General features: G+C 47.7%; 1 protein-coding gene across 2 annotated transcripts; it reads right to left on the minus strand.

The window, feature by feature from the left end:
• Nucleotides 1-11018: 11018 nt before the first annotated feature.
• Nucleotides 11019-24664, minus strand: LOC148068019 (tubulin alpha chain-like). Of its 2 annotated transcripts, XR_015713194.1 has the most exons (5): nt 24635-24664; nt 17319-17535; nt 15810-15958; nt 14549-15550; nt 11019-11036 (listed from the first exon to the last, which is right to left on the minus strand). XR_015713194.1 is itself a non-coding variant. In XM_087804359.1 (4 exons), exons 1-4 carry the CDS (start codon nt 24650-24652, stop codon nt 14609-14611), a joined length of 1326 nt encoding a protein of 441 aa, XP_087660485.1. In that variant the 5' UTR covers nt 24653-24664; the 3' UTR covers nt 14352-14608. The 2 variants fall into 2 exon arrangements, 1 of the variants encoding a protein (XP_087660485.1); XM_087804359.1 differs by lacking the exon at nt 11019-11036 and having other exon boundaries at nt 14352-15550.
• Nucleotides 24665-26066: the final 1402 nt, after the last annotated feature.

Below are 26066 nucleotides of genomic sequence, written 5' to 3' on the forward strand. Positions count from 1 at the left end.
ATGTTTCTTAAAGGAGTCAGTAGATCATCAAGAGCAAAGAGAGAGAAGATCGTTCCAAAGCTTGGGAGCAACAGCCTGAAAAGATTTCTCTCCTCTGGTCCTGAACCGTGTGCGAGGAACCATAAGTAGATTCTGATCCACAGACCTCAGAGCCCGAGCTATGACATATACATATTTATATACATATTTATATTTAGTTTATCAAAAAGATGCAATGTGAAATACAATGACTTCAATTATATTATTGTATACATGTGATCAAATCAGTCTCAGTTGAGCCTCTCAACTAGGTTGCTTGTAATGATTCATTACGTCCAGCAGATGTCAGTATTCAGTGACACAGTATCAATACAGTGTTGCTGTGTGTTGAAACATTTCATGACGCCTCATCGACCCATCACTACTCCTACAGAGGACCTCAATAGAGGCCAACATGTGCGCATTTATTGGTCAACACTCACCTTTCGTGGACCCGTTCGGGTCTACCACACTCTTTACTCCTAGTTTGGACGAGCCCCCAATTTGTTATGGTCGGCTCTCGGACCACAACAAATGCAGCAGCCACACACAGCTTGGAGAACCAAAGTACGTTTATTGAACAAAAATGTACCTAAACTACCACAAGCAGGAATGATCAACATGTGTGACCCGAGAACACTACATGCTATCCGAGGCCCGCAGGGACACAGACTGGCCCAGCTTTATGAAGAAGGAGTGAATCATGGCAGCTGCCATCTATCACCAATCAGCTTCGTCTCCCAACAGCCAATCCTGAAACACAAAACATAACCCTGCATGGGGCCGTAACATTAAGACATTAAAAAACAAACTGTTACAATAGTCTAAATGACAAACGCATGGATTATAAGATCCAGATCATGTTGTGACAACAAGTTTAGAGATTTTTCTCAGTTGAAGGAAACCGTTTCTGGTCAGTTTTGTTCAGTGTTTAACAAGAGACATGTCTTTATCAAATACAACACCCAGGTTTCTCAGGCTCAGTTTGCAAAATGACCCAAGTACTGACTCAACCCTGGAACCTTATCATCAACAATCACCAGAGTTTCAGTTTTGTCCACATTTAGCAGCAAAGTGTTTTCACTCATTGTTTGATTTCTAGCAAACAATTGACTAAGTTCAGCCTCTGGGGCTCAGTTGGATCAACAGAGCAGTAGAGCTGGATGTCATCAGCAAAAATGTGATGATAAACATCTGGAAATCTCTGAATGATTTTACAGAGGGGAATCAAGTACAGCAAAAACAATAAAGGTTGTGTGGAGCATAAGAAGGTTCTAAACTGTTGTTGAACATTAAGGAAAGGATCAAAAAAAGAAATAGATTTAACAAATAATTACAAACGGGGTGTGTGTGTGTGTGTGTGTGTGTGTGTGTGTGTGTGTGTGTGTGTGTGTGTGTGTGCGCGCGCAGCGGAACACAGTCTTGTTCTCCTTTAGCTCTTTTTGAAGAGGAAGACGTGTGACAATAGCTGGAACAACCCCTGAGTTATCTATCATAACCTCAGGTTCTACGAGTTGGTGCGAAGCCCTCCAACGGCTTCGCTATGGGTTTACCCCGAGGCACCGCCTCGTCTCTGAGAAAGCTTAATGAACTCGCCAGCCAGCAGGGGGCAGTCCACTTCCTATAAAGGCGGGAAGCACCCGCCGCACTTTCTCCAACTGAAAACTCAGCGAAAAGGGCGGCCGCTGGGCGACGAGGTTGGAGGGCTTCGCACCAACTCGTAGAACCTGAGGTTATGATAGATAACTCAGGGGTTCTACGTCATTGGTGCTCCGCCCTCCAACGGCTTCGCTATGGGTTTACCCGAAAGGCGAAGCCTGACGGGATAAATGTACCCCCAGCTGGACGCCGCTCCTGGAGCAGCATCACTAGGGCCCCGCCGGCCCAGGGTCCAAACCCACTTGAGCCGTGGGCCCTGAGGGGGGCACAACAGCGCTCAAAACAGTATGAGCTACTGATCCCGCCGTTACGTCGAGGAGATAGGCCTTAGCGAAGGTAGACGTGGACGCCCAAGAGGCAGCAGAGCAGATATCCTCTACTGCCACACCCCGCAAAAGAGCCACTGAGGCTGCCACGCCACGGGTGGAATGTGCCCTCAGACCGCTAGGAGTGGATCCACCCGCTGCTCGGTAGGCCCGGATAATGGCCGATCTCACCCAATGAGAGAACCTCTAGGGGGAGACCGCCTCTCCCCGCCGGCATCTACCGTGGCAGACAAAAAGGGCATCAGAGCGCCTAAACTCGGCCACCCGCCGCAAGTACCAGGCCAACGCCCTCACTGGACACAACAGGTGGAGACGTTCCTGACCCGGGTCCGAGTGAGGCGGCGGGTGAAAGGCCCGCAGCGTGAAGGTCGTCGCCCGGAACAAGGAACTCAGAATCTTCGGGCGGAACGCTGGGTTAGGACGCAAAGACACCGAAGACTCCTCGACGCCAAAGGAAAGACACTCAGGGCTAATGGAGAGGGCACAAAGCTCACTTGCTCTCTTCGTGGTTGTTAGTGCCAGAAGGAGCGATACCTTGAAAGACAAGATATCCAGTGGGACTTGGTCAAGAGGCTCGAAGGTCGGGCCTGTGAGAGAGTCCAGTACCAACTGGAGATCCCACTGAGGGCTGGAAGGCCTTGCAGGAGGTCGAAGCCTGCAGGCACCCCGCAGGAAACGCGCCACCAAGGGGTGGGCGCGAACCGAAGCACCCTCAAAACCGACATGCCTTGTCGCTATGGCTGATGCGAACACTCTCAGTGTCGCCACAGTCCGCCCGTTATCCAGCAAATGTTGCAGGAAAGACAGGATAGCGGAGACCAAACAAGAGCTGGGGTCCAAGGACCTGTCTGAACACCAGCGGGAGAATATCCCCCACTTTGAGGCATAAAGCCTACGTGTTGATGGGGCCCGGGCGTTCTCCAGTGTGTGGAGAACGTCCGGGTCCAAAGTCCCGATCAGCTCGTCCCGTGCAGGAGCCACACCTTGAGAGGCCGGCCCAGCACCGGGGGCGCTGTCAGAGTCCCCCCCGCCTGACACAGGGCAGTGGGGCCCCAAGGGATGGCCCACGGGGCCCCGACCGCCATGCGCACCAGCTCTGGGAACCAGAGCGCCCCCGGGAGTCTGGTGCCACTAGAATTAACCTCAGCCCCCCCCGCCTCGTCCTCCGAATCAAGGGGAGAAGGAGCCGCGGAGGAGGGAAGGCGAACAGCAGACCGACCGGCCACCTCGAATGGGCTAAAGCGTCCACGGGGCAATCCGAAGCCCTGAGGGAGAACCAATGAGGGCATTTGAAGTTCTCCTTGCTGGCGAAGAGGTCTGCAACCGGGTGACCGAATCGAGACCAGATCTCGCTTGCCACTGCCTCGGACAGACCCCATTCGTCCTGGACGGCCCCCCTCGACAGTCTGTCCGCTACTGCATTCAGCTCGCCCGGGACGTGCTGGGCTCTGAGCGAAAGCAGGTGACAGTCCGCCCACAGCCAAATCTTCCTTGCCACACTCAGAAGGGCTGGGGATCTGACTCCACCTTGGCGATTTACGTACGCCACGGCGGTGGAGCTGTCTGATAGTACTAGGACGTTGGACCGTGACAGTTGGGGAGAGAGGTGAAGCAGGACATTGTGAATCGCCTTCAGCTCTAGCCAGTTTATGTGTCTGAGCACCAGACTGCTCCAGACCCCACTGGCGTAGGCCTGACCCGAGGTGCCTCCCCAACCTGTCAGAGAAGCGTCTGTAAACACTTGAGTGTAACGAAGGACGCAACCCAATGGAACTCTCCGCCTGAGGTTGGCGTGAGAGTTCCAAAACTGGATGTCCTGCAAAACCCGAGCGGGAAGGCGCACTTTCCGACCTCTTTCCCGCTTGAGGTCTAGCTTGAGACGACCAAACCATCTCTGAAGCTCCCTCATGTGCAGCAAGCCCAGCCGAACAACCGTGTGGGCTGCCGCCATGAGCCCCAGGAGGGACATAACAGTGCCTGCTGTTGTCACGTGACACCGAGCTTCCAGCAACTGTGTTGTCAGTCGGAGAATGGGCTGGATACGCACGTCCGGGAGGTCCTGGGTGCTAGAGAGTAGCCGAACGAGAGTCGAGTGTACTGAAACACCCGACCCTCGAGGGCGAAACGCAAGTACTTTCGATGTCTCTTGACTATCGGTATGTGAAAGTACGCGTCGGTCAGGTCGATAGATGTCATCCAATCTCCTGGACATACACCTGAAAGCAGTTTCTTGACCGTCAACATGCGAAACGGGCGGGTAGCTATGAACTTGTTCAAATAGCTGAGGTCCAGAATGGGCCTCCAACCCCCGGTCTTCTTCGCCACGAGGAAGTACCGGGAGTAAAACCCTGTCATCATCTCGGCTGCAGGGACCAGTTCTACGACCTCCTTCTGCAGCAGAGTAGACACCTCATTTCTCAAACAGGATAGTTTCTCCTGCTCCGCCATACGCGTCCAGAGAATCCCTGAAAAACGCGGGGGTTGACGGGCAAACTGTAGCGCATAGCCCCGCCTGATTACTCCCCCCAGCCAAGTGGGTCCTAGAAGTAAAACCAGGCGACTCCAAGCCGAATAATGTTCTGTCAGAACCGCAGCCCTGGCGAACCTTGGGTAGTCCTCCGGCCCGCCCCCCAAGGACGGGCCGTAGACGAAAGGGCATCACACAAGCCGCGTCTCTATCTCTTGAATCCACAGAGCATGTACTCGAGTTGGATTCACTAGAACCCCCACTCTCATACATAAAAACCGGCTCTGTGGGAGAAGCGCGCAAGTGCGCGTGAGACACCTCAGATGCGCGTCGTGCGTGTTCCCTTCCCCCCCCGGAAGTCTTCCCAACTCCCTGAGCACTTCTTAGTGTCACCGGAGCTGACAAAACCCGCGATGTGGAGGAATGCGCTGGAGAATTAACCCGGAGCTGAAGTGAGTTAGGTCGCGCGCGCGTCGGCACCGCATCACTCACCCGGTCCCGTACATTCTCCAGCCCCGCTGGCGGTCCCGACCTGTTCGTCACTCGTGAGATCCGACCGCCACGCACCTCTCCAGTTGATCGACCAGACGGGACGGAAGTTCCTCGCCCTCGCCTGGTCTCAGAACGGCGAAAAAACTTGCGCGTAAAAACACCAGGTTGTGTCAGTTCCATGGCGCTTCTCTGCCGCCAACGTGACGTCCTCCACGGTGCCAGTGTTTGTAGACAGCGCTGTGGGGGAAGGAACAACCTCCGGTCAACATAGACATGTCCGGACTAGTTCCACTCACCTCATCAGCTGTCACGCTCTGTCGGGCACGAGCGCTGGTCGACGCGGAAGTAAACACAGATGACTCAGCCGGTCTCGCGGACCTCTGCTCGTCTGTAAACAAAACACATGTGGTTGGAGTCTGCCCCTCATTCGTGTGGACAGACTCCGTTATTGCAGTCTCGGTATGACCCGGACGAAGGGGTTTAAAACCTCCTTCGGACTGTGTTATGAGAGGAAAATCACGCCGTCTATGACCGGCGGAGCATGTTAGCTTAGCATTAGCGGCGAAAGTTTCTAATGACGCCTGTGAATACGTCACACTCACAGGCGGAAACACATGCACGCTACCAACATCTCTCTCAGAACGAACCACAGAAACGTCATACGTTCTTTTGTTTTTATTTACATAGAGCCCTTTGAAAGAGTAGGGGGGAGGAGGGCTCCCCCGAGACGAAGCCTCGACGCCCCTGCGTCCTCGCCGCTGCGGGTCCCTCCTCCGCTGGCTCCGCTGCGGCTGCTTGCTCCGCTGCAGGCTCCCCGGCTCCTGCTGAGGAACCCGGCGACGCTCGCTCGTCGCCCGCCACGGCTGTTGCCGTTGCTGCTGGTGCTGCTGGGGCGGCTGGCTCTGGTGACGCTTTCCCCCCGCACCAGCTGATGGGGCCGACGAACGGGCTCTCCGTCTCCGAGCGCCGGACCCCCGTCGCGCCTCGTCCTCACGCCCATGCAGGTGATGGCGGAGCAGCGCTGACTCCTGCTGCTGCTGCGCTCCGGACCGAACAGGGAGTCCTCCGTTATTGGTCCGTCCAGGAGGAGCCTCCGGTCTCTCTCCGGCAGCGCTGTGGCCAGGTCTAGCCACAGGTGCCGGTGGCCCAGCTGTCCAGCGTCGCGTAGTCCCCCTCCCAGGATCGCGTACGCCTGCGACATCCGGAGGAGCGCAGCCACCGAGTCCTTGACTTCCTCCAACTCCGAAGGTCCAAGGTCGTCTCGGTCCACGGTGAGCCTGTCGAGCGCACCGCACAGGAGAGCCATGTTGTTCGCGGGGGAGACCACCTGCGTCCCCCCCTTGTAGGATCGGTTAAACAACATTGCCGTCAACCTGTCTTCAGCTCTAGGCAGAGCTACAGGGCGACCTGGCCACAGTCGAGCTCCCGGGTCGAGGGCGGCACGTACCGTATCCGAGGGCTCCGGGACACCGCGCCGCCAGTCCACCCCGTCCACACGGCAATAGGGTCCGTAGGATCCTACGGGAGGCCCTGAAGCCATGGGAGAGGCAGACCCACGCCGCGCGTAGCCCCAGATCTTGTCCAGCTTAGGACAAATAACCCCCGGAACCGCAGGCCTGCGCGCTTCGTTCCGCCCGACCTTCACTCCGCATGTAAACGGTGGTGGCGCGAGTGGAGGTGCGGGGGGGAGCTCAACCTCCATGCGGTTCGCCGCGGCGGTGAATATGCGCGGCAGGACGTCAAGCGGGTAGCGAGGAACCGGCCCGGCTCCCCCGACCGCTTCGACGTCCCCCGGCTCGGAACCGAACAGGGTGCTCGGATCCGCCTCATAACACCGCCGGTCGTCCTCCTCGTCGTAGTCGGCCCACGACCTGGCTGGAGGACGCGGCGTGCGCCGACGGGCCTCGTATGCTCCCCGTCTCTTCCGGACCTCCTCGGGAAGCATACGGCAGGCCCCACAATCCGCAAACGCGTGATCTGGGCCTAGACAGACGAAGCAGAGAGCGTGTGTGTCCCCCCTCCCCAGGGGGGTGTCACACGTTAAGCACAAAGACACATCTACTTCCACGTTCATGCTCACGTCCGCCATGCTGTATCCAGGAGCTTTCTCGCTGAGTTGAAAATGGAGAAAGTGCGGCGGGTGCTTCCCGCCTTTATAGGGAGTGGACTGCCCCCTGCTGGGTGGCGAGTTCATTAAGCTTTCTCAGAGACGAGGCGGTGCCTCGGGGTAAACCCATAGCGAAGCCGTTGGAGGGCGGAGCAGCAATGACATAGAACCTGCGAGTGAACACATGTATAAGTTGACTTGAGAGCAGAAACAGCTTGGGTTCCACACACATGCTCCAGAGGGACCACTTCCACACGGCTGATGATGATTCTGCAGAGAGCAGCACACACGCTGTCAATCACCTGCAGGTCTGACTCTCTGGCCAGCATGCTGGAGAACACTGACAGCATCATGGGGTACTCTCTGGAGCTCATCAAGGAACAAGCACTTGTTAGAATAGAATAGAATAGAAAATGTTTATTCATCCCCAGAGGGGAAACACACTTTTCAGTTGAAAGTTGCTCAGTTGAAAAAAATAAAGTGCAAGGGAAAAAAGAAATAACAAAATAAAAATAAAACGATCATAAAAATATACAGATTATTAACAATGTTAGACATTTAACACCATTAATAAAATAAAATAAAATAAAATAAAATAAAATAAAATAAAATAAAACAAAAAATAAAAATAAAACACACTACGGATTAGCATCAGGATATTTAAAGTAGAGAGTTAAATATCCTGACACCAGTTGGGATGAAGGACCTTCTATAACACTCCTACACTGGGGGGCCTGAGCCACTGAAGGAGCTGCTCCTCCACGGTCAGGTGCAGTGGGTGACGAGCATTGTCCCTGATGTAGGATAGTCTGGAGAGTGTCCTCCTCTCCCACCTCCTCCACCGAGTCCAGCGAGCGGCCCAGGACAGAGCCGGCCCTCGTGACCAGCCTGTTCAGTCTCTTACTGTCCCGGTCCGTGCTGCTGCTCCCCAGCAGACCACAGGTAGTGGATAGCAGAGGCTACCACTGAGTCATAGAAGGTCCTTAAAAGTGGTCTGCACACTCCGAAGGACCTCAGTCTCCCCAGGAGGTGGAGGCGACTTCAGCCCTTCTTATACACGGCGTTGATATGTGTAGACCAGTTCAGTTTATTGTTGAGGTGAACACCAGGTATTTGAAGCTGTCCACCAGCTCAATGTCCGAGCCCTGGATGCTCACCGGTTGATGTGGACTTTTTCCTGAAGTCAATCACCATCTCCCTTGTCTTACCGGTGTTTAAGCAAAGGTAGTTGCTCTCACACCAGTCAACAAAGTCCTTGATGACTGACCTGTACTCCAGCTCGCCCCCCCCAGACACGCAGCCCACAATGGCCGAGTCGCCGGAAAACTTCTGGAGGTGACAGCTGCTGGAGTCATAGGTAAAGTCCGCCGTGTAGAGGGAAAAAAGGAAAGGTGACAGCACTGTCCCTTGAGGCACCCCGGTGCTGCAGATGGTCACCTCAGACCTGCAGTCCTGCAGCCTCACATACTGCGGCCTGTTGGTGAGGTAGTCCATCGTCCATGCTGCCAGCTGTGTCCCAACTCCTGCGTCCTCCATCTTCTTCCTTAGCAGCGCTCAGGAGGTTCTGGAGTTCTTCTGACACTTCTTTTAAAGGATACAAGGTCAACATGGGACCTGCTGCTTCAGCCAAACACCCGAGACTGAAAGTGCTTTTCTGGCGAACTTCAGCATAACTGCCCTTCACTCCAGCCATCAGGACGGGAAGCAAAAGGTTGGACAGTCGGCCTGCGAGGTCTCGACCACCCGTGACACCGACCAGCCCCTACAGAATTAACTAACGCCAGTTTCTTTCAGGATCATTTTAAAATTCTGGTTCTTACTTTCAGATCTATTCATGGTCAGACCTTCCATCAGTGATCTGATCCAGACGTACCCCCCAGCTCGGGCTCTGAGGTCTGTGGATCAGAATCTACTGATGGTTCCTGAACTTCCGGACCAGAGGAGAGAAATCCTTCCAGACTGTTGCTCCTAAGCTTTGGAACCATCTCTGTGTTTGATGATCTACTGACTCCTTCAAGAAACATCTGTGTTTGATGATCTACTGACTCCTTCAAGAAACATCTGTGTTTGATGATCTACTGACTCCTTCAAGAAACATCTGTGTTTGATGATCTACTGACTCCTTCAAGAAACATCTCTGTGTTTGATGATCTACTGACTCCTTCAAGAAACATCTGTGTTTGATGATCTTCTGACTCCTTCAAGAAACATCTGTGTTTGATGATCTACTGACTCCTTCAAGAAACATCTGTGTTTGATGATCTACTGACTCCTTCAAGAAACATCTGCGTTTGATGATCTACTGACTCCTTCAAGAAACATCTGTGTTCACTCCAAAAGTTGTATCTGATTGCTTTTTTTATTGTATATGTATGAGAAAATGGGGACATTTGTTAATATTCACCTTAACTAATTTACTATCTATTTTTATCTAAAAGATGGCCAGTTGTATAACTGCTTCAATGATGTTCTACGCCTGGTATTGTTCACACGGGACCAGGTGTGTGAAGTCTTGAAGATGTGCCATGACGACCTTGGTACCGGGGGTCACCCAGGTAAATATTTTGTTCTTATTCTTTTGTATGTCCAATATTGTTTAACCTAATTGTTTTTCTTACTCCACTCCTTCTGTATTTCTCCAACATGCCTAACTCTCGTACTAATGACACCCAATGATCTGATCACGCAGGTAAACGCCGAACTTATGAAAAGGTTACGGCATCATATCACTGGAATAATCTTCGACAAGATGTGGACAAATGGGTGAGATTTTTTGAGAATTGGTGACATTTTAGTCAACATAAGATAGGTCTGTAATATATTTTTCCAAAGGTCGATGAGTGTCCCCGCTGCCAGCATCATGAGGTTTTGAAGACTGTTGCTCCAGTACTTCATCCCATTGAAGTAAAGGAGGCTGGACTGTTCTTGGGATAGACTTGATTGGTCCCCTCCCAACCACCGCAAAGGGAAAACGATAAACTGATACTTACAAATAAGAGTAATTGCCATACGACCTTCAGCGTGTCTTACTAAAAATGTTTGATTTATCTTGTAGGTTCATATTGACGGCCACAGATTTATTCACCAAGTAGGTGGTGGCTAAAACACTTTATACTAAAAGTGCCCATGAAGTGTCCAAGAAGATTGTGAACATTCTTCTTGAATTTGGACTTGTTGAAAAGATTATTACCGACCAAGGCCGAGAATTCGTCAATGAAGTACGTGATATATATATATGGCAATTTATGTGAGTAATGGATCATCCCTACAATCTTTCTATGTCTATCTGTGTTCAGCTCAACAGCAGTGTTTTTAAGGCTCTTGGCGTGAAGCACTGCATCACCTCTGCCTACCATCCACAAGCCAATGGTCAGGATGAGAGGACAAACAAAAACATAAAAACTGGCCAAATACTGTGGAGATGACTGGGATGTTCATCTTCGGGGAGTTGTTGCAAGCATTAACACGTCCAAACAGGTAACATGCCACAAAGTACTCTGGTGGACAAAAACAAAATCTAAATAGATCAAATGGTTTTTTTTTATAGCAGTCAATCAAGTACACACCGTTTTACGCTCTGTTTGGAAGACACCCCCGTACTCCAGGTGTAATTAATGGCAACAGTTGCAGAGTTACATGCCAAGGTTATTGTAATGATCATCTGAAAACTTCATGCATTGAAGCAAAGAATGTCAAGTATCCAATAACATTTGGTTTTGTATGTTTTTTTTAGATCTACCAAAACATCAAGACAGCCCAAGAGAGCCAAAAGAAGGCATATGAGGCTCGGAAAGGAAGAAACGCGAAGTCTTTCCAATTCGACGTCGGCGATGAGGTCCTTAAGGCGAACAAGAGGAAGGAAGGCCGCAAAGGAGGGTGTTTGGAGTGCAACTGGTCTGGACCCTATGTCATTGCCTCCATTTCAGGGAAAGGTGTGGCAATGCTGGCGAACACGGCAGGATCTCTCCTGAAACACAGTGTTAACATTTCCCAGCTCAAACCCTTCATCAGACCAGAGGCAGAAGTATTTTCTTTATTACAAGAGTAGTTACAGTCTGAATTATATTTACATATTGACCTGATGTCTTTTTGTCCGCAGCATCCATTAACAACAGAGAGAACAGCATACAAGGTACATTTATAAAAGTTTACCTTTAATAGAATGGAATTTCATGCATACTGAAGCATTTAGCTAATATGTAGCAAGTAATAAGAAAAGCAAGTTAACAATGGTTACAATAAGATTAACTAATACATTTTTATGTATTGGTTAGGTGAGATGATGTATGTAAAGAATATGGAATAACAAATATTTGCTATATTTTGATTTGTTCAAAAGTATCCACATCGGAGCATTAGCCATCACCAGGTTCAATGCATGGCCATGATTACTGGTCAGGTGTTGGATATTTAAGAGAGATGCAACCTGACCAAGTCCTGCTGGTATGTATAAAAATGTTACAATTGCAATATACCTATATCGTGATGTATGTGTGATTTTTTTCCCCTAAACTATTATTTCTTGACTACGTGCTGGACGAGCTCAGACCACCCGCGGAGATCATTGTAAAGGACCAATCCGTGTGCCTTACCAGAGAGGACTTTTGGAACTTGGGCCTTCCTAAATGTTTGGAAGCCAATGTAAGTGAACTTTAAAATTGTATTGCATTCTTGACAAATGCATCACTTGTTTCTTCTTTACCCTGTGACAGATTGGAAATGCATGCTTTAAGCTTGTTGAGGAAGCTGCTCGACGTCATGTAGGTTTTTACACTCTTATTGAGAAAGACATAAGTCACTTAATACTTTTCTCCTTTCGGATTTCTTATTTTTATTTTTTAAGCAGCATAAATACTGAATGTGTGTTTAATCAACAGGGGAAACATATCCATGTTATGGATTTGTATGTGGTGCCAACAATGAACATAGGAAAAAGTACATTTCCTGTAAGTTATCCACAGTCCTGTTTTTACCTGTGACATGATATATCTAATTCTGTTGTTTACAATTATAGGATGATCTGTCTTTAAAAGATATGATTGTCATTCCTGCCTGGAGCCGACAGACAGGGAGAGCAGATCACTATTTGCTCGCAGTGAGTCAATTAAAAAATATATTAATTAATCTTATTGTAATCCTGCTATACTTATTACTTGCTAAATACTACCTAAATGCTTCAGAATGCATGACATTCCATTTGTTTCTCACAATGATTTCAGGTCCTGAACCCAGCAAAGAAAGAGATTTTCTTTCTTGACTCCATTAAACTTGATGGGTTTGTTGACAGTTCCTACCAGAGCATTATTAGGTTTCGTAAATTTACTAAAGCCATGTTCAGTGGCTTGCTTTGCATGTCAATTTTAAAGAATTAAAATAATTCATAACTTTATAAATATAAAGTCATACATAGGATAAATACTGCCCTGTCCTTAATAGATGCCTCGTTTGAAAGGCGTTTGCCTCGTTTGAAAGGCTTACATAAGTTGTTTGTTATATTTTTTGCATTCTATTGACTATTTTATAACTTTTATTTCTTGTAATAATTACAGTTACCTTGCTCAACACATTGCTCCTGGCCAGTGGACAACATAGTTTGGACGAGACCTAGAGGTGCATTTCTTCTGTCACTAGTATTTTATTTTATAACCCCTAACAACAGCACTCAATTTTTAATGTATTGTCTCACAGGGCTTTCCTCGACAAACGTCTGGGAATTCCTGTTGAATTTTCATGTTGGTGGTAAACTAGTATCACTATTTTATTTTTTGGATTATCAGAAACTTGACTTATTATCTTCACAGTACACACTCCATCTAACCACCGGATCTCCATTCTGGTTTAATGAGGTCAGCATCTTATGTATAAAATATGATATTAAAATGATTAGTACTGAACATGTAATGGGTATAACAAAAATGTTATATTAATAGGATGACATACCACGTATCAGAAAGTGGTGGTGTATAACTCTGATGCAAAGATTTGAGACTGAAGGGTAAGACTGAATAACTTTTTTTCCTAAGATTTCAATAAATGAACCCTATTTACACTATCGCTGCTCTCTATCAAAATTTAAAGCCATGGACGGAGACTTTTCTACTGGACCAATGAAGCCAGAGTTCTGCTTCAAGGGACACTGAAACCAATATACAGGGTCCCTAAGTCCCAAAAGAAGATGCACATGGTAAGCAAGATAATGGAAAAGTGACTTGCATTCAACTTTTGTTTTTCTGCACATTGATTCACTAAAACTGTTATTGTTTAAAGGTTCGGACTGAAAAGGCTGACAGGTGTCTCATACTGGAGGTAATTGTAATTCATATTATGTTGCTCTGAAAAACAGGAATTGCAAAGAAAAAAACATAGTTGATGCTTCATGTCAAAAACATATTTGTTTCATGTAATTTTTAAAAAATATTTTCAATAACATTCAATCTCTGGATTGCATCTAACCATTATTTTGCAGTTGCCAAAGGAGATCCTCTCAGAAATCCTCCTTGAGGTTATCCTACTGGTGGGAGATGGTGCATACCTTACATTGAGCCTGGTGTGACCACTTTCAGAGACACCGTTTCTGCAGATTTCTTCAGAATACGGGCACATTTTCAGTGGCTTGATAGTAAGTACAACATGCATGTATTCACAAATCCTATCCAACTCCTTTTTCTTACGACTTTTCTTTTTTACATATTTCCTGAGGCATTAATACCTGGAGCACAAACTCTGCATCCTTTAGAAAAGAGTTCTACAGGATGTACACGATCGACTCCTGCAAAGGGTGTGGCCTGGAATTCAAAAACAGTTTACCAGGTACAACGTGTTCAATTATATGGCTTATATTCACTCATACATGTACATTAAGGTCATTCTTTGAACATAAAAATGGATAACCTTTATATTCATTTCCATAGGTTACACTGGGACCGGAAAAAGGGGAGCTCTGCAGGCCTTTTACTCAGAAGGTTCCGAATACTGCAGTCATTTTTGCAGTCTAATGCCATAGGCAAAAGTAAGTTGTTTTTAGATTCATCCATTCGATCCATCGCAGACTGTAATGTTTTTTTTTAATCGAATATTTACCACCAATAAAGGCTGCTTTTATCACTTTGATTTTAGACAAGCTTTCAAAGTGACTTTCTGAATATAAGGTTAATGTCTTTCAAGTATTTGCTTTTAAAAATTAAATTGTTGTTTTTTCCCAATAGCCTCAGAAAATACAGCAATTTTTCATGAAAAATAAAAAATAAAAATACAAATTACCAATACCAAATATTACCAGTGATCCAGAATTATAGAGGTTTAATGAATAGTGTAAAGTGTATTATACCAGTAATGGTTAATTTCCATCATTTGAGAGCCACATTACCAGGGAATTAAACACATTCTTTACCATTTGTAGATACTTAAGAGTAAGAAAGTTCAGTAAATAAAGCAACTAAAAGTCCATTTCCTATTCCAAGCAGTTTTACTTTTACTTACATGTTTCAGCAGCTAACAGCTTCTACGCTGTTAGAACTCAACGCTCCCCTCCGCCCCCCCTCAGACAGGGTTGGCACAGAGGTCCTGGTATTCCTTCTCCAGCGCCGCCATGTCTTCTCTGGCGTCGATGAACTCGCGCTCATCCATCCCCTCTTCCACGTAACAGTGGACGTAGGCCCTCTTGGCGTACATGAGGTCGAAAATGTGGTCCAGGCGAGTCCAGGCCTCGATGATGGCGGAGGTGTTGCTCAGCATGCACACTGCCCTCGCCATCTTGGCCAGGTCTCCTCCTGGAACCACGGTGGGGGGCTGGGAGTTGATGCCCACCTTGAAGCCGTTGGGGCACCAGTCCTGGATGCTGCGTCTGGCTTTGATGGAGGCGATGGCGGAGTCGACGTCATTGGGCACGACGTCTCCACGATACACAAGACAGCAGGCCATGCATTTACCGTGACGAAGGTCACACATCAGCATCTGGCTGGCGGGCTCGAAGCAGGCGTTGGTGATGTCGGCCACGGACACCAGCTCGTGGTAGGCCTTCTCCTCGGAGATGATGGGGGCGTAGGCGACCAGAGGGAAGTGGATACGAGGGAAAGGCACCAGATTGGTCTGAAAATCGGTGAGATGCCCATTCAGGTCTCCACCGAAGCGCAGAGAAGCGGTGATCGAAGACACGATTTGTCCGATGAGCCTGTTCACGTTGTCGTACCAGGGGCTGTGGATGTCCAGGTTCCTGTGGCAGATGTCGTAGATGGCTTCGTTGTCCACCATGAAGGTGCAGTCGAAGTGGTCCATGGTGGCGTGGGTGGTCAGGATGGAGTTGTAGGGCTCCAATGCTCGGTTGAACGACTCATGAGGTGGGTACACTGCGAAGTTGAGCTTGGGCTTCTTGCCATAATCGTCAGTGAGTCGCTCCATTAGCAGGGACGTGAACCCAGAACCCATGCCTCCACCGAAGGAGTGGAAGATCAGGAACCCTTGCAGTCCAGTACACTGCTCCGCCTACAAGGAGAAAGTAGAGTTATCAATTGCTTTTGCTTTGTGATGTCTAAACTGGGCCATCAAATGCTATTCTTCTTTAGTACCTTTTTTGTCATAATAGAATACCAAGAATAAGAAGTAACCCTTCATAAACAATGAAACAGTATAGTAACTGTAGCTGTCTTGTTATCCTAACCCTAACCTTAACCCAACTCTATGGGAGAATCAAACGTTTAGAACTTGTTGAAGTACACAATCCAACACCATTTTGACCTCTTACCAATTTAGAAGTCTGGTGCAGAACGGTCTCGATGATCTCCTTCCCGATGGTGTAGCGACCTCGAGCGTAGTTATTAGCAAAGTCTCGATTCCCTGTGATCAGCTGGTCAGGGTGGAACAGTCTACGGTACTTTCCTGTACGCAACTCATCTGGAGGGAACATGAACAGATTGATGGAGGCGTGTGTTCAAGAATCTGTTGATACGCATCACGATACAGGGCCAACGATACGATATATAGAGATGGTGTATTAACAAGGATATATGTGTAGTATTGTCCAGTACTTGACTTTGGTGTTGTGATAGTGTAGTAACAAGTATACTGTATATGTGTAGTATTGTCAAGTACTTGATTCTGGTGTTGTGATACTGTAGTAACAAGTATACATGTGTAGTATTGTCCAGTACTTGACTTTGGTGCTGTGATAGTGTAGTAACAAGTATACTGTACATGTGTAGTATTGTCCAGTACTTGATTCTGGTGTTGTGATAGTGAAGTAACAAGGATATACAGGTCCTTCTCAAAAAATTAGCATATTGTGATAAAGTTGATTATTTTCCATAATTTAATGATAATTGAAATTTCATATATTTTAGATTCATTACACACCAACTGAAATATTTCAGGTCTTTTGTCGTTTTAACACTGATGATTTTGGCATACAGCTCAAGAAAACCCTATTAAATTGTACAATTCTGAGTTCGGGGGCAGGAGTGGAGTGAGAGTATCTGGATGTTCTGTTCCATGTTAGTCTTTGTATCCTTTGTCTTTGTTGTTCTTCTTTGACCTATTTTCTTTGTCTTTATACTTAGATTGTATCATCTTGTTCTTCCTCTTATGTTCTTTTCTTATTTTATTTTTCATGCATTATTTTTTTTATTGTTTATGAAAAATTGCTGGCTACTGGAAAAAAACTATTTCCCGAAGGAGACCTCCTGAGGGATCAATAAAGTATTACCTTACCTTTACCTTTACCTTATGTGTAGTATTGTCCAGTACTCCTGTGTTGTTCTCAGTATTATCTTGATCTTTAAAGTATGTACTTTTTTGAGTATTGTTTTGATTGTCTAAGCGCTTTGTGACCCTGGTCTCGAAAAGCGCTATATAAATAAATATTACTTACTTACATAGTATTTAGTAGTAATTTAACGATGATTTCAACCAGCTGTAGGAACACTAGCGCCATCTGCTGGCAGCACGTTTGGTTTCAAGAATCCTCCTGCTGCTGAAAATACACCTGTGAGTATATGAACATATAATGATAATAAATATATAAAAATTCGTTTACAACGTCAACGTCACTAAGATGGAGTCGTTTAGTGTAGAAAGAGTCCATCGATCCATACTCAGTTTTGTGGGCGTTAAAGTTTAAATTTAGTGTGTATGGAGCACTACATTTACATACTAAGAACTGAGACACACTTATGCACTAAACATACTAAGTTTAAGTACACAAGTATGTGATTTGAGACACACTAAGGCCTCGTCACCTCCTCATCTATGGACTGACCTACGACTGTGGGGTCCAGGTCCACAAAGATGGCTCTCGGGGCAGGTTTCCCGGCCTCGGTCTCATTGAAAAAACGTGCATAGTTATCATTCAGTCCCTTGTCCCTGGACCACGTCTGCCCGTCAGGGTGGACTCCATGTTCGAGGCAGTACAGCTCCCAGCATGCACTGCCCATGTTGACCCCGGCTTGGCCAACATGGATGGAAATACACTCACGCTGCAAAACACGAGGAAAAAGTTTAGCTTTTAAACGAAAGACTTTTTAAATATTTATATTTGTAGAGCGCTTTTCTAGACCTGTCACTAAGTGCTTAAAAGATTTTAATAAAAATACACTTAAAAGATCAAGATAACACTGAGAAAAAAAAACACAGTAGTCCCAGAAAAATCAAAGCAGAATTATTGATCTTATTTACTATCAGGAATTATGAATCTAGATAGTTTTAAATTGATGATTGATATATTTAAGCAATCAATTTATTTTAAATTACTAATTTAAAAAAAAGGTTTCAAACAAATGAATCAAACTATTGATGATAAACACACAAGTGAACACAACACACTTGAAGGATGTAAACTAGTGATGCTAACGTGTCAATGCTGCACAGCTGTAGTTTAATCCGACTGAGGCCTGATGAAAACCGTTCACGGTTAATTTAAGTAAAGTTGGCTCGATATTGACAGATTCGATCTTTGCGCTCTATCGCTGAAGTCAATGGCACGGGCTGGAGATCGCCACGAGATCCCGATTGAACTTCAGCGCCGGTATCGTGGCTGTCGGGCAGGCAAGAGGCTAAAGGCTAAGCTAACGGACAATCGGAGACGTCACAGACCAACGATCCCAACGATCACGATGGGGAACGTCAATTCACTGACGAATAAGATCGACGAGCTGTCTGCCCTCAACAATCAGCGGATCTTCAGAGAGAGCAGCTTGTTGATCTTCATGGAGACGTGGCTCACTCAACTGACTCCCGACGCACACGTGGAGCTGCCGGGTTTCAGCTCCGTCAGAGCGGACAGAGACGCAGACGCCTGTGGGAAGCGCAGAGGAGGAGGTCTGATCATGTACGTGAATAAACGCTGGTGTAGTCCGGGACACGTTACTGTGAAAAAAGTCTCGTGTTGTCAAGATTTAGAACTGTTGGCTGTCAGCATGCGTCCATATTATCTACCGCCTGAGTTCAGTCATGTGATCGCGCTGTGTGTTTACATTCCTCCGAGCGCTGCGACTGCATCTGCCTGTGAGAAGATGCACACAATGACAGCTCGACTTCAGAATCAACATCCTGACGCATTTATCATCATCTCTGGAGACTTTAATCATGCCAACCTGGACTCTACTCTGCCTACTTTCCATCAGGCTGTGGATTGTCCCACCAGGAATAACAGGACAATTGACCTTCTTTATTCCAACTTGAAGGATGCCTACAGAGCCAAACCTCTTCCTCCACTTGGAAGGTCTGATCATAACCTGGTCCACCTTCAGTCACAGTACATTCCTCTGGTGCAGAGACAGACTGTGACCACTAAGACAATCAGAAAGTGGACACCAGCTGTGGAGGACGCCATCAGGGACTGCTTTGAAACAACAGACTGGTATGTGCTGCTGAGGTCTCATGGTGAGGACATCGAGGGTCAGACACACTCTCTAACAGATTATTTAAATTTCTGCTTGGACGTTGTCGCCCCTACTAAGACCGTCCGCTGTTACCCTAATAATAAACCGTGGGTAGCAATGGAGGTCAAGGATGTCCTGATACATACTTTGACTCCTTTCTACCAGTGAGTCCTCGACAGCTGTCCCAGGTTGTTTCCTCCTCAAAGTCCACAACATGTCTTCTCGATCCTATTCCCACATGGCTACTTAAAGAACTGTTCCCCTTACTTAGCACTTTCATACTTGACATTATTAACCTGTCAATAACATCCGGCTATGTGCCTCAGATTTTTAAAGTTGCAGTAATTAAACCTCTGCTTAAAAAACCCACTCTCGATCCAGAGGTCCTCACTAACTACAGGCCTATCTCTAATCTAGTGTTCATTTCAAAACTTCTGGAGAAAGTGGTAACGAGTCAGCTCTGTGATTATCTCCAGGACAATGATCAATTTGAGGTGTTTCAGTCTGGTTTTAGGGAACACCACAGCACAGAGACCGCCCTGGTAAAAGTAAGTAACGACCTACTGATGGCCTCTGATCAGGGCCATGTTTCAGTTCTTGTTCTTCTAGATCTCAGTGCTGCATTTGACACTGTCGACCACCAAATCCTTCTACAGAGGCTAGAAAACCATTTAGGCATTCGTGGAACTGCTCTTAACTGGTTTAAATCTTACCTGTCGGATAGAACGCACTATGTACATGTCAACCACCTCTCATCGACACACACTAAGGTCAGCTATGGTGTCCCACAAGGTTCTGTTCTTGGTCCAATACTATTCACAATCTATACGCTCCCACTAGGGGACTTGATTAGAAGACACTCTATACATTTTCACTGTTATGCTGATGACACCCAACTTTACCTGTCCATGAAGCCAGATGAAAGAATTCAGCCAACACAATTACAGACCTGTATCACAGATATCAAGTCATGGATGACCAAGAACTTCCTCCTACTGAACTCGGAAAAGACTGAGGTTTTACTAGTTGGTCCGCAACATCTCAGACAATTATTAACTAATGATCTAGCTTTACAAAATGGACTTGCTCCTGCTACTAGCACCACTGTAAAGAATCTGGGTGTATGCTTTGACAAGGACTTATCATTTAACTCACACATAAAACAAATCTCACGGACTGCTTATTTCCACCTTCGTAACATTTCAAAAATTAGGCATTTCCTTCCTTTAGATGCTGCTGAGAAGCTCTTCCATGCTTTTGTTACCTCCAGGCTGGACTATTGTAACTCTCTTCTGTCAGGCTGTTCTAAAAAGTCTCTCAGAACTCTTCAGCTCATTCAGAACTCTGCAGCTCGTGTCCTGACTAAGACTAAGAGGCGCGAACACATTTCCCCTGTACTGTCTTCCCTACATTGGCTTCCTGTAGAATTTAGAATACAATTTAAAATCCTTCTCCTAACCTATAAAGCCTTACATGGTCTAGCACCAACATACATTAAAGATTTAATCCAAACTTACCAACCCTCAAGGACCTTACGATCCCTAAACTCTGATCTACTAGTTATACCACAAATCTCTAAATGTAGATTCGGAGCCAGCGCCTTTAGTTTTCAAGCCCCTCTACTGTGGAACAAACTACCGGCTTCAGTCTGGAGGGCAGACACCCTCTCTATGTTTAAAAATAATCTTAAAACCTTACTTTTCGATAAAGCCTATAATTAACTTGACTGTTTATCTCTAGCTGTCATAACTAACAAAACTGTTTATCTTAGCTGCTATAGGCTGAGAATGCTGGAGGAGTTTTAGTTTTAGACACCGAGCTCTGTATATCCTTCTTTTCTCACCGGGGCCGTTCTGGTTTGGCTGGTTCGGGTGTGGGGGTCCGGCGGGTGGGGCCTGTGGGTGCCTTGGGCCTGGTGGTGGTCACCGCTGGTGCCGCGATGGCCCCGTGCGCCGGCGGGGGGGGTGGCCCGCTCCCGGGGGGTTTTTGATGGTGCGTGGGGGCGGGTGAGCCGTCGGGGGTGGGACTGGGGCTGGCCGGGTGTTCTGGATGACCTTCCGGCCCCGATGGCTTCGCCTGGTCTGTGGTGGGGGGCCTGTCTTGGGGTGGGTGTCTGCTGCGGCGGTGGCTGTGGTCCTCTACCCGCCCTGTGTGGCATGTGCCGTGGTCGGGGGGTTTGTCGCCCTTGGTCCTGGGGGTTCGTGGCCGGGCTGGTCGGTCTTTCGGGGGCTTCCCGGGTGGGGGGGGGGGGGGCGCATTGGGGGGACGGCGGAGGCATTGGGCGGACCCATGTTACCGTAGTGACCATGTACCGCCCATGCAAGTGCTGCTGTCCCCCTGGGTGGTGCATGGTGGGTGGGGGCGGTGGCTGGGGGTCAGTACGTGTGATGGGCGGGGCCTCGGCACCTTAGAGACCGTGGACTGCCCATCGAATACTGCTGGCCCCCCAAACTTCCCTCATGGGGAGGTGGGCTGCGGCTGTTGGGGACGGTCTACAGTTCAAAGACTGGGGGCCGTTCCCGGACGGCTGCGGCCCCACTGCCCCCGCCCTGCCCGCACAACCGTGGCCCCCCTGTGACCCGGGGGACCTGGGCCGGTGCCTGGCCATTGCTCCCCCGGGCTCATGCGGTGGCACTCTACCCGGCTACTGGCCGTGTCCGCAGGGTATTGGGGGGGTTCCGCCGCCGCTGCTGTGGTGGGTCCCCATCTCCTTGACTCGGTCCCCTGCTATGGACTTGTTGGCGGCCTGACGGGCTGGGGGTCCTCCGTCGCCCGGCCTGGCCCCGGGGCCCTATCCCCTGACTGGTTCTTCTGGCTGCCCCTCTGCCTGTGCCTGGTGCCTCCCCCTCTCTGCTTCCTCGGTCGTCCTCGCCTGTGCCCGTCCTCTCGCGCCCCCGGTGGTGGTCCGCCTTCTCGCTGGTGTTTGGGGTCGGCTCAGGTGGTTATCTCGCCTGCCGGTTCCTGGTCTCCCGCGGGTTCCTGCCGCGGCTTGGGCCCCTGTGTCTGGATCTGCTGTGCTAGGTATGTGCCCTCTGGCCTGGCTATTTCAACCCCCCCCCCTCTCCCCTCTATATATCTTCACCCGTCACCGGAGTCTGTATACCTGTGTATTGTCTACATTTGTCCCAAACCCACACCTTTTTATTTCTCTCCCGGAGCCCCAGGGATCCACCTCCAGAGCTGCTGCTGATCCAGGGGTCCACCTCCAGAGCTGTTGCTGATCCAGGGGTCCACCTCCAGAGCAGCTGCTGATCCAGGATCTTCACCACGTCATCAGATCCCGAGTTCTCTCCAGCACCCCCATGGACCCTCCTACACTCTCCTCTTTTCTCTCACTATATCCTCCCTCACTCCTCTCCTTATCCATCCGTCTACCCCCCCATCCTTCCTCCCAGCGTTTTGTTTCTTGCTCTTTGTTGAATTGCTGGGATCTATTTTTCCTTAATCAACTGTAGTCTTATTTCAACTGTATAGTGTCTTGAGATAACTTTGTTATGATATGACACTTTAAATAAAATTGAATTGAATTAACAGGAAGAAAGTGGCTTTCAGGAGCAGGGACACCATGAGATCAGCTCAGCAGGAGCTGAAGCGATGCTTGAGGGAGGCAAAGGACACCTACAGGAGGAGGTTGGAGGAGAAGCTGAGCCGAGAAGAAATAAGTGAGGTCTGGGATGGTGTTAAAACCATCACTGGACACAAGACCAAGGCCTCTCTGACTGCAGTGGACACGGTGGAGGAGGCAAATGGACTGAACAACTTTTTCAACAGGTTTGAGCAGGTCACCTCACCCTCACTGCTGCCCGCCTCAGGACCTGCCCCACCTTCTTGTGCCCCCCTCAGCTCCACACAACCACTTCCCAGCTTCACCTCACTCCAGGTACAGGATGTACTTCGGAGGATTCTTCCAGGGAAGGCTGCTGGCCCTGATAAGGTGTCTGCTCGACTGCTAAAGACCTGCGCTGCTGAACTAGCTGAGCCACTCCAGCATGTCTTCAACCTCAGTCTACGGCTGGGGAAACTACCAACTCTGTGGAAGACTTCCTGTACCGTTCCAGTCCCTAAAAAGATCCGACCAAGTGTGCTGAACGATTACGGACCAGTGGCACTGACTTCGCAGCTGATGAGGACACTGGAGCGGCTGGTCCTCAAACATCTCAGGCCACAAGTCCAGCACGTGCAAGACCCCCTGCAGTTTGCCTACCAGCCAGCAGTTGGTGTGGAAGATGCCATCCTTCACCTCCTGCATCGGACGTACTCCCACTTGGATCAAGGAAGTGGTTCAGTGTGAATCCTGTTCCTGGACTTTTCTAGTGCCTTCAACACTATCCAACCCACTCTGCTGCAGGACAAACTGACTAAGATGCATGTGGACCCTGGTCTGGTCTCCTGGATTACGGACCATCTTACTGATCAACCACAGTATGTCAGGCTGAAGGATATCAAGTCTGACACTGTGGTGTGCAGTACAGGAGCACCTCAGGGGACAGTACTGGCCCCTCTCCTCTTCACCATCTACACTTCAGACTTCTGCTACAACTCAGAGCTGAGTCTCGTCCAGAAGTATGCTGACGACACTGCCATTGTTGGATGCATCAGGGACAACAGCGAAGACGAGTATAGGAGTCTGATAAGTGACTTTGTGGACTGGAGTGAGAGGAACAACTTGCAGCTGAACACCTCAAAGACCAAGGAGCTGGTCTTGGACTTCGGGAGGTCCAGGACAAAGCCACGTCCAGTGTCCATCAGAGGCGACGAGGTGGAGATAGTGGACAACTATAAGTACCTCGTGTGTGGATGGACAGTAAACTGGACTGGTCCTGCAATACAGACCATGTATAGAAGAAAGTTCAGAGTAGACTGTACTTTCGGAGGAGGCTTCGATCATTTAACATCTACAAGAAGCTCCTCTGCATGTTCTACCAGTCTGTGGTGGCCAGTGTCATGTTCTACGTTGGTGTGTGTTGGGGTGGAAATGTGTCCAAGAGGAGTGTCAACAGGCTGGACAGGTTGATCAGGAAGGCTGGCTCTGTGGTTGGAATGAAGCTGGACTCACTGGTGACAGTTGCTGAGAGGAGATCATTGAACAAACTACTGTCCATCATGGACGATGACAGTCATCCTCTCAGCACCGTCATCAGTGAGCAGAGAAGCAGAATGAGTGCACGAATGCTCCTACCCAGGTGCAAAACAAATAGACTCAGGGACTCATTCATCCCTCGGGCTATTAAATTGTACAATTCTGAGTTCGGGGGCAGGAGTGGAGTGAAAGTATCTGGATGTTCTGTTCCATGTTAGTCTTTGTATCATTTGTCTTTGTTGTTTTTCTTTGACTTTTGTTCTTTGTCTTTATCTTTATACTTAGATTGTGGCATCTTGTTCTTTTCTCATTTTATTTTTTATGTATTATTTTATTGTTTATGAAAAATTGCTGGCTACTGGAAAAAACAATTTCCAGAAGGAGACCTCCTGAGGGATCAATAACGTTTTAATATTAATTATTTGTAATTCAACACCTTAGCCAACTTTACTTAAGCTAAGCTAAACTTAAGCTAACGGTTGGATATAACGCCGCGTTCAAAACTAATAACTTTAACTCAACGAAGTACATTTCTTTAAACATTCAAACGTTTAAAAAAAACATCGAATCCATCACCAGATGACGGCATTGAAAGCGAGGGATTGCTTTTCTTACCATAGTCTGAGGCTCCATCGTAATGCGAGGAATCCGAAGTAAGCACTAACTGCGGGAGGAGGAGTTAGAGCTTTTATACTGCGGGATGCGGCGCAAGGGGCGGGGCCGGAAACCAGACGAGCTCCGTCGTTAAAACCAAGAAAACGTCTTAACTAAACTGAATTTACGGAAAAAAGACAAGAACAACATGGCAACCTCATCCAGAGGAAAGGGAACGAGTCGACAAGACAAATTGGACAAGAAATGGAAAATAACAGGTGAGCCGGAGTCGAGGCTAATGGCGGAGCTAACGAGCCTCCGTGAAGAGAGAAGGCCAGAGTCACGCCCATTACAGGTGATGTAAATGTACAATGTTGTAGCTCAACTCTGTAGTTACTGTCATGTGAGAACACACAACGCTAACAATCCGGGATTCAAAATATGTTCGTTTATTATCTTCTTCGATCTCAACACACATCCATCAATGTCAAGAGAACAGCGCACCCAAGTGGTCATTAGGTTCCACTACAGTTATTGATATCGTTTGACATTAATGGTTACAATTGCTTATAGAGTCAGTCATTGGTTTTGGTTTTTACTATGAACATCCATAATACCCTGACAAGAAAAAGTAACAAGGAGAGCAACAGGAAGCAGCTTCATCCATGTCTTCTGAAAACACACTGAAGTCAACCTGAACCCTGGAGTGAACCTTCAAACTGAGTGAACATTCAAACTGAGAGAGTAGCTGCAGCTAAAGTAAGTAAGTAAGTAAGATTTATTTATATGGCGCTTTTCCAGACCAGTGTCACAAAGCACTTTAACAATCAAAACAATACTCAAAAAAGTATATAAAGATCAAGATAATACTGAGAACAACACAGGAGTTCCAGAAAATCAAGGAAAAGCCTGAACAAATAGAAACGTCTTAAGATGTTTCTTAAAGGAGTCAGTAGATCATCAAGCGCAAAGAGGGAGAAGATCGTTCCAAAGCTTGGGAGCAACAGTCTGAAAAGATTTCTCTCCTCTGGTCCTGAGATGTCCTTCACCAAAGCCTTCACTTGAACTCACCAAGACACCGGCCTTGGACTCAGAGTTCAGTGTTTTAATTGTACCTTTTTAAAACAAGGCTCTGGTCATTTGGTGCCTTTAAAAAAAAAAATTTCAGCAACTGGGCTTGTTGTTGGTTGTAAGTTGTTTTTTTAACTTTGGGATCAACCGTCACTTTTTAGTTATTTAATTATTTCTCTGTACTGTGCGAGTCGACCCAGAGCCATTGTTCAGCCTGAAGCCAATACGTTTTTAGGTTGAAAAGTTTGCCCCCCTGAAAAAAAAATGTAATGCCCCCCCTTCAATGTTTTTCTGCAGCCGGGTCTGAACTGGAGACTTCACTTCAAGAACTCAAGGCATCAAGCAGCTGGAGGAGCGACAACAGAAAGAGAATAAGTGGCGA

The sequence above is a fragment of the Callionymus lyra genome, chromosome 12, assembly GCF_982586985.1.
Source record: "Callionymus lyra chromosome 12, fCalLyr1.hap1.1, whole genome shotgun sequence".
NCBI lineage: Eukaryota > Metazoa > Chordata > Actinopteri > Syngnathiformes > Callionymidae > Callionymus > Callionymus lyra.

Coding starts and splice junctions, on each gene's coding strand:
- LOC148068019 (XM_087804359.1), bottom strand. Junction 15,959..17,318: donor CCTGGACCCCACAGTCGTAG/GTCAGTCCATAG, acceptor TGTTCCCTCCAG/ATGAGTTGCGTACAGGAAAG. Junction 15,551..15,809: donor TGCACCAGACTTCTAAATTG/GTAAGAGGTCAA, acceptor TTCTCCTTGTAG/GCGGAGCAGTGTACTGGACT.